The 8,666-nt window shown below is 43.4% G+C and overlaps 1 protein-coding gene across 1 annotated transcript; it reads right to left on the reverse strand.

Annotated features, from left to right (window-relative positions):
* Positions 1-4,479: 4,479 nt before the first annotated feature.
* On the reverse strand, positions 4,480-5,565 carry OOEP (oocyte expressed protein). The gene is made up of 3 exons (XM_081295921.1): positions 5,301-5,565; positions 4,923-5,105; positions 4,480-4,628 (listed from the first exon to the last, which is right to left on the reverse strand). The coding sequence occupies exons 1-3, from the start codon at positions 5,509-5,511 to the stop codon at positions 4,528-4,530; spliced, it is 495 nt and encodes a 164-aa protein (XP_081152047.1). The 5' UTR covers positions 5,512-5,565; the 3' UTR covers positions 4,480-4,527.
* Positions 5,566-8,666: the final 3,101 nt, after the last annotated feature.

An 8,666-nucleotide genomic window follows, 5' to 3' on the forward strand; every position in this document is an offset into this window, starting at 1 on the left:
GGAAAGGGTTTCGTCTTTGCAAGGATTCTAGAAATTCACTCAGCGCTCTGGGACTCTGGCCCCACATCCTCAGCCAGCAGGAGTGACAATACATTTGTGGGGAGGGTGTGGAACCACAGGTGCAATCTCTTCACATTACTTTTCTTCCAGGCTCAAAGAAAGCTGCTGCCCAGATGGCTGAGACCCAGGAGACTGGGGCCACGGAGGCTGAGACCCAGGAGACTGGGACTCAGAGATCTCCAGATGAGATTCCTGAGGCCGGGACCCAGCTGTCTCCGGACCTGAAAGTCCCAGAAGCCGGGACTCGGCAGCCTACCGAGGCAGCCCAGGACCTGGTTACCGGGTTATGAAGGCATCTTTGAGTCGGGAGAGCCAGGAGTTAAAGTGGAAGTCTCGGAAGAAGTTCTCCTTCTACCCTAAAAGCTGGGGAAAGATTTGTGTGATATGATTTGTTTCCCCCCTATGTTAAATGTAAACATGAATTTAAAAAATTCTAATAAAAAATTAAATTTCCCTAAGGACTGTTAATTGGAAGGTAGAAAGAGAATACCACATTCCTCCCAAAATTCTGTGTGCTGTTTTCTACCCCAAGGCGGTTGAGACCTTCTGGATTGCTAGCTGCCCAGGACCAATAGTCCCCAGCTGAGTTCAGGTGTTTCTCTTGTGCTCCTTAACGAAGGGCACCTGACTTTGCAAAAGGTAAGAAGCCTTCCCATTGAGTCAGTCCTTGTATGGAAACCTCTCCAACCGGTAATTCTAGAAGATGGGAGACATGGGGGAGACCCCTCTTGATTCCCTCTAGTTCTAGAGCCCAGCGCGGTACAGGAATGCCAGTCCTGGCTTGTGCACGCTGGAAGTTTGCACGCTAACGGTCTTGTATCAGGATACCAGGATTTTTTCCTCTATATTGTTTTATTAGGATACTAGGATAAAACTAACACACAGGAATCTTCGTGACATGAAATGTTTTATTTAAAACATTCAAGGAAGCCCGGAGCAGTGGCACACGCCTGTAATCTCATTGGCTCAGGAGGTTGAGGCAGGAGGATCGGAAGTTCAAAGCCAGCCTCAGCATCTTAGCGAGACCCTGTCAGCTCAGTGGGACCCCATCTCTAAATAAAATACAAAATAGGGCTGGTGATGTGGCTCAGTGGTTAAGTGTCCCTGATTTCAATCCCCAGTACAAAATAAAAATAAAACATTCAATGAGGAGAGGAAAGCAGAGCACAGCAGCTGGAAAAGCGTTCTGGATTGAGGGCATAGTGCGAAAGTTAAACATGAAGAGAAAACGGAATTTTCGTGAGGATGCATTTCCTTATACAATTTCCTCACCTGCGTGGCCCTTTTGCAACTCATTCCTATGCGCTTAAGTTGTACAGCATATAAAGCATCACATATAAATACGTAGGATGAAGAACTTGGTTGGTTTCTAATCTATTCCTATCTGCAAGTGAATACCCTCAGGATGATGTAAGAGCTCACTGGTAAGCACTTGCCTAGCATGCCCAAGGCCCTGGGTTAAACCCCCAGCAGAGGTTGGAGGGTATCTACTCTTTAAGAACAAGTTTGGCTGGCACGGTGATGAATGTCTGTAATCCGAGCAACTCTGGAGACTGAGGCAGGAGGACTTCAAGTTTGAGGCCAGCCTCAACAAATTATTGGGGCCCTAAGAAACTTAGCAAGAACTTGTCCCAAAATAAAATTTTAAAACCAAGGATGTATGTAGCTCAGTGATAAAGCACTCCTTGGCTAAATCCCCTACACCAAAAAAAAAAAAAAAAAAAAGCAAGTTTGGCTTTAATAAACTATGGTGCTACAATAAACTTCCTTGATTGGAGGCTGGCAGAAGCCAAGGGCAAAAGAAAGCAGAATTTAAATAATATCATGCTTACATGTTTTTTTAAAAAAAATTAATGTATATAGATAAGTTTTTGTAGTACTGGGGATTGAACCCAGGACCTGTAGCTTAGGAGACAAGCACTCTACCAACTGAGCTACACACCTAGACCCTATATAAGTTTTTTTTTTTAAAGCAATGCTTTTGGGGCTATGGTGGTGGCTCAGTGGTAGGGAGCACTTTCCTAGCATGTGTGAGGCACTGGGTTTGATCCTCAGCACCACATATAAATAAAGGTATAAAAAAACTTTTAAAAATTTTTTAAAAAGCAATACTTATTACAAATCTTGACAAAATAGAAAACATTTAATGGACTGAGGGACAACTTTAGCAAGCCCCTGTCTCAAAAAAATGAAAGAATTAGCCTGGCATGGTGGTGCCCACCTGTCTCAGTAGCTCTGGAGGCTGAATCAAGTGGATCACAAAGTTCAAAGCCAGCCTCAGCCTGTATCAAATTATAGAAAGGGCTGGGGATATGACTCAGTGATTAAGCACTCCTGGGTTCAATCTCTGAGAAAGAAAGGAAAGGGAGAAAAGGAAGGAAAGAAAGGAAGAAAGAAAATTAAAGTTCTGGGGATGTAGCTCGATGATGCAGTGCCCCTGGATTCAGTCCCCAGTACTGCTGAAAAGAATTTTCACTCAGACCAAAATCTCCAGAGCTTTTCTATTGCCCTCCCAAACTCACTCACTTCCTTACAAGACATCACTGTTAATTTTTACTCAACTGTTAATTGTTATACCCTTTTTCTTCTACCACAATTTTCCTAAGAATGGTTATACTTTATTCAACTCATCCCTTACTGCGGATTCATATGTTCCCAAATATCTCAATTACAAACTGGTGCATCGAATTTCAATTTTTTTTCCCCTCTGTAACAGGAATTGAACCCAGTGGTGCTTAACCACTAAGCCACATTCCCAGTACTTTCCCCTGATTATGCAGAGTGGGGTCACTGTAGGAGAAGGGGTGGTGGGTCCTATTGGTACCAGTCCTAGCTTACTGTCTCATAATAAAGGATGATGGGAGGCACAGGACTCCACAGCACTTCCTGACTTCCTGGAGTCTCTCAATTAGGGGATGGGGTGGGAGTGCACAGCAACAACTAATTACAGTGGGAAAGAAGCAGTCCAGCCTTGCCTGGGTAGAGGAAGAAATCTCCTACACCTATCCCCACTCCAATCAATAGCCAGAAAAGGGTTCATCCACTGGAGGGTAATAACAGTTGGGCCAGTAGTCAGGAAGAACCAGGTCCCCAGCCTCTGGTCACGCAGGAAAAAAAAAAAATCAAGATAATAAACATGAATCCTCACACTAAGAGTAAGGAAAGGGAGTGAAACGAAGTTCCAACCCCCACTGCCTACAGGCTAGAAAAAGGCAGCCCTTGGCTTATGAAGTGCTGTGACCTCAAGGAAGACAAATCAGGAATAAACCAGGTTTTGTGTTTTAAGGTACTGGTGATTGAACTCAGGAGCGCTTTACCACTGAGCTAAGTCCCCAGCTCTTTTTTATCTTGAGGCAGGGTCTCGCTAAATTGTGAGATAATTTGCAATCATCCTGCCTCAGCCTCCGGAGTCACTGGGATTACTGGCGCGTGCCATTGCACGGGCTCAATTCCTCTCACCAAAACCAGGCTTTTTTAGCCGGTCGCAAATCTGTAATCTCTTTACTGCCGAGGAGTGACTGGGGAGGGGGAGAATCGCAGGAGTTAAACTGAAGCCAACTTTGAAAACAAAGACCTCTAGGCACCTTCTGACCCAAGAATTCCGCTTCTGGAAAGTGCAGGATACCATGAGAGGGGAATGTCTTGGACAGACTGGTCCTTGCAGTGTGATAGGTAATGGAAAAACAGCCCCCTCGATCCTGAAAAACACCTGTGTGGCATCACATAAAACCTACAGACGACTCAAACAGGACGCCCTCCGCGGACCAAGGACCTGGGACACTGAATCTTGTGGGAATCTCAACCAGCCCAGAATATTAAGGGTGGACCGACTGAGTGTTTGAAGGCCACCTGTGCTCAAGCCAGGTTCCAAGAAATCGCACACCGGTGCTCCGCAGGAGTCAAACTACCAGGTTTAGAGCCCCTCAAACCTAGACCAGGAGCCCTGGGTAGAACCGCTCACCTGTATTCCCAGGTACTCAAGGAGAGGCAGGAGAATTGCACTTCTAGGCCAGCCTCAGCAACTTGGAGACACCATCTCAAAAGTAAAAAGTAGTGGAGATGTGACTCATTGGGAAAGCACTCCTGGGTTAAATTTAAAGTACAAAAATACTCCAGATACTTCACCATTTGTGAAATTAGTGAAATCATCAGCTCCCTGTCCTTGAGGACCCAATTCTAACCATAAGATCCAAAAAAGGATTAGGACTTTCAAAACGATAAACTAAAATGTAGAAGCAAAACAAATGATCAGCTTCTATCCACCCTTCACATCAAGTAAAGTCAATGTTTTGTAAATTTGCTTTATTTCACGTGAAAAGACTTTATTCCAGACAAAAATTGCATTAGAATAGTTCTACAAATACATTTACCACAAAATAAACCACTATTCAAAAGGCACAGGAAAAAGTAATGTAGAGATTTAAGAATACTTGTCTTCCATCTCTTCAGCAGGCTGTCCTCATTGGTCTAATTATTGCCATCTTGTTTGTATTCAACTGGATGCTGGATAGTTTCTGGATATGGTGAACTAGCCTTCAAGAACTCCTCAAGGCGTTTTATCTTCTTAGCTGGAAGGCAAGCAACTGATAAGCATCCACAAGGATTGGGATGAAGTTCTGCGACAGTTTCTCAGCGGAGTCCTGAAGCTGGGATCTAGCTATAGTGATATGCCCCAGCTAAGGTTGAATTGGACAATGTGGGCCTGAATGTCTTTCCCAAGGATCCTTCGCTAAAGGGATCACCAGGGCCTCTGCAGCTTCCTGGGAGTTAAGAAACTACAAGAAGTTGTGAGAAAGAGGAGGCTGTAAACCTAACGCCATGACCTGTAGTTCCTCCACATGAAGGTTCACAAAGACCCTCACCTCGTTGGTCACGAAGTTCTCGGAACCACACTGCCAGGCTCTGGAGAATGTTCTTTACCCGAGTCTTCACGGCGGGCTGCCCAAACACGGTGATTTCGACTAGTTCCCCGGTGTCCGTTGGGTCCACCCTCAGCAAGGCCTGGCTCATCCACTCCATTTCCGAGAGTACGGTTCCGTCTTGGCCTAAACAGATAAGGAGAGACTTTCAGGAGGAGCTAGATTTGAAGGGGCTGTGGGCTAGGTAAAGGGCGAGCAGGAGCTGACGGTCAAATCAACGCCAATGGTCTGCGAATTTGAGAAAGAGATTGTGGAGTCACTAGCAGCCTGTCCTACACTGGAGGAGGCGAGCCCCAGGATACCCGGGTCAGGATGGCTCACCAAAAATTGGTTCTACCAGCCAGGGGTCTAGGTGAAACACCAGAGGTTCGTTCAGTTCCTGCGCGGAAAACCACCACGGCCGGACACGAATCGGTGGTGGCGGAACGTGAAACCCGAGCAGCTTATCCAGGGAGTGAAACGACATCCCTGGCATCCCTTCGGCCCCCGCAGCTTCATCTGCCCCGGAGTGGCCGAGCATGATAGACTCCATAGAGTCCGCAGCCCAAAGAACGTGCTCCAAATGGCTGTCTCCGGCTTCCTCCAGTCCCAGGTTCCCCCAGCGGGCTCCTTTATATAGTGCTCGACACCCCACCTATCCCGCACCCTCCAGCTGCGCAGGCCCACTTGACACCGAGCTTCCCGCGCTACTTGCTACTTTTGACTTGAGCTGGGTTTTGATCTCAGACGCCCTGGGGTCCTCATTGCAGCCTTGGAACGCGTCCTGTATTCTCAAAGGCTCGTGATTCATTAACGTGTGAATTTGATTTGATGACCCTTTGACCCTGAATCACCTGTGCCAAGGTTAAGGTTTGCATATCACCTTCTAAGCACTAGTGGGTAGATCAGACCTAGGACGGACTCCTCAAATCTGTAAAAACTTCTCAAGTCCTCCTCGCTGCTGTCTTCTGACTGTCCGGATGGTTACAATTTTAGATTTTTATTCCACTTGAACACTTAACTTTTCAGCCCTCTGTGAATTTACATTCAGAAGTCTTAATATTGTGCTTCAGTTTATAGACTAGCCATTCTCTTATTGCAAATATCCAAAATGATCAGTCTCTTCACGTGCAGTTAAGACGAACATTTCCAGATGGTTATACGGTACTTCAGAGCTAATGTTTAATCTTAATTGGCATCAAGTTTAGTGCAAATAAAATTATATTTAGAGGCTTAGGAAAGTTTTGACAGGGAGGCTTCCCTAGAGTGAAATCATTCCCGCCCTTCTGTCAGTACCAATGCTGGCCATTCAAACCTATTGAAACTATTAATAACAATTCTGTTTGTTACACAGGGAGTTTCCCTGAAAGACGGTTTCAGTCATTATGCAAAGGAGCCGCATGCTTTATACACTGGAAAGTTCTCTTTGGGTTTACACAAAAAAAGCCGGTCCTGAATGCCAGTCAGTTCTCTAGGGAGTGGACTCAAGGTCAGAGTTGGACCTCACCTGCCTAGATCTCTTATCAGTGAATAAACCCAAAAGAGGCACTCATTTCTTTGTGCACTAGCCACCACACATTCAACTGAGAATACTCAGGCTCAACTCTGAGAAATTTCTTAAATTCTGCTCACCAGTAATAATTTCATCACACTGATTTAATGCCAAAAAACATCAAAAAAAAAAAAAAGAATCAGAATATTTCAAGACACTCTATCATGTTTTCAACAAAACATCAGAGGTGGTCATTACAGAACAGGAAGCAAGTTAAACAAATTTTGTTTATTTCCACCATCCTAAGTAAACATGTCAATGAATATTTCCTCCATATGTTCTTAATTTTAATTAAATTTTAAATTATAAAAAATTTCACACATTCAAAAAATCATGTAACATACCCAGGTACCCTCCTTCAATTTCACAGATGTTGACATTTCCCCACCTTTGCCTCAGTTCTCTTCTTTAAAATAGTATAGCTTTGAAGGTTGAGGCAGGAGGAGGGCAAGTTCAAAGCCAGCCTCAGCAACTTAACAAGGCCCTAAAACAATTTAGCAAGACCTGGTTTCAAAATGAAAAATAGAAAAGGCTGGGGAATGTGCTCAGTGGTTAAGCATCCCTGGGATCAATCCCTAGTATCCCCAGTACAAATATATATACATCTGTATATATACACATACACACAAGTTGAGAGAGAAACACTGAATCTCATTTTAGTGGCTATTTCTACCTCCAATTTTAAAAATCAACACAATACATATTGTAAAAAGTCTTGAGGATATACAATAAAATATGAAAGCTCTCATACACAATCTTCCTTAATCTCTTAGTATTCCTTTTTCAATTATGCACATTATGAATTTCCTTTTCCAGTATAAATTGTCTTTTTATCTTTAAGCTGTCTTTTGTGTTTTTGCCAGGTTTAGGTAGTGCATGCCTGTAATCCTAGCTAGTCTGAAGCCTGAAGCAGAGGGATCCTGGGTCACATAGCAATACTTCATTTCAAAGAAGAGAAAGAGAGAGATTGGGGGCAGGGGGAATGAGAAGAATCCTTCCTTATTCTCTGAAGAGATTCCTTCTACTTACTAAGAATATTGAAATTTCTGTCTTAACATTTAAGACAGAATCCTCAAACCATCTGTGTTTTGTTGTTGTTGTTTGTTTGTTTGTTTTAAATAGTGTTGCAGAACTACTGAACCTAGGGCCTGACACAAAGCTAGGCAAGTGTTCTACCACTGAACTACACCCCCAGTTCTGGGGTTAATTCTTTTAAATTAGGGATAAGATAGAGATACAATTTCATCTTTTCATAAAATTGGTACTTTTTATTTATTTAGTACTTGGGATCGAATCCAGGGGTCCTTTACCACTGAGCTACATCTCCAGTTCTTTTTATTTTGGGACAGTCCTGTTAAATTGGTGAGACTGGCCTTGAATTTTCCATCTTCTTGTCTCAGCCTTCAGCATCACTGGGATTATAAGCATATGCCTCTGCACCTGGTAAATTGGTGTGTTTTTGTTTTGTTTTTGATACTTGGGATGGAACTCAGGGGCACTTGACCACTCAACCACATCCCCAGCCCTATTTTGTATTTTATTTAGATACAGGGTCCCACTGAGTTGCTTGGCAGCCTTGCTGTTGCTGAGGCTGGCTTTGAACTTGAAATCCTCCTGTTTTAGTGCCCCCCCACACACACACCCCACCCCCTCACCCCCATCTGGGATTATGGGCATGCACCACTGCACCTGGCGCTTTTTTATTTCACCTTTTCTCCTGAGAATGAATTCAACTTAAAACCACTTCATATTATCTCTTTGAGGTTTGCAAATTGGAGGCCAGCCTCAGCAATTTATCAAAACCCTATCTCAAAATAAAAAATAAAATGGGCCAGCGATGTAGCTCAGTGGTACAAGATCTCTCAGTTCAATCCCCGGTACTTCAAAATTTATATATATATAATATATATATATATATATATATATATATATATATATATATATATTGTGTATACACACACACACACACACACACACACACACTTAAACATTTTCAGATTCCCACATGTAGCTTGAGTTAGCTGCAGGTAGTTAATTTTAATGTGCAGACATTTGAGAAAGACAAGTTTCTTTGTCATTCTCATCTAGATGGCAGTGTGTTTATGGTTTCCTTTAATTTTGGAGGTATAGTTTTTTGGGATTCCTGTTTTATTGTT

The sequence above is a fragment of the Spermophilus citellus genome, assembly GCF_964194105.1.
Source record: "Spermophilus citellus genome assembly, chromosome: 5".
Taxonomy (NCBI): Eukaryota; Metazoa; Chordata; class Mammalia; order Rodentia; family Sciuridae; genus Spermophilus; species Spermophilus citellus.

Bases quoted from the DNA above. Each gene is read 5' to 3' on its own strand.
- OOEP (XM_081295921.1), bottom strand. From the start codon at position 5,511: ATGGAGTCTATCATGCTCGGCCACTCCGGGGCAGATGAAGCTGCGGGG. The intron at 5,106-5,300 runs GTGAGCCATCCT...TTATCTGTTTAG, and splicing joins GCTGGTAGAACCAATTTTTG to GCCAAGACGGAACCGTACTC. The intron at 4,629-4,922 runs GTGAGGGTCTTT...CTTGCCTTCCAG, and splicing joins AGAACTTCGTGACCAACGAG to CTAAGAAGATAAAACGCCTT.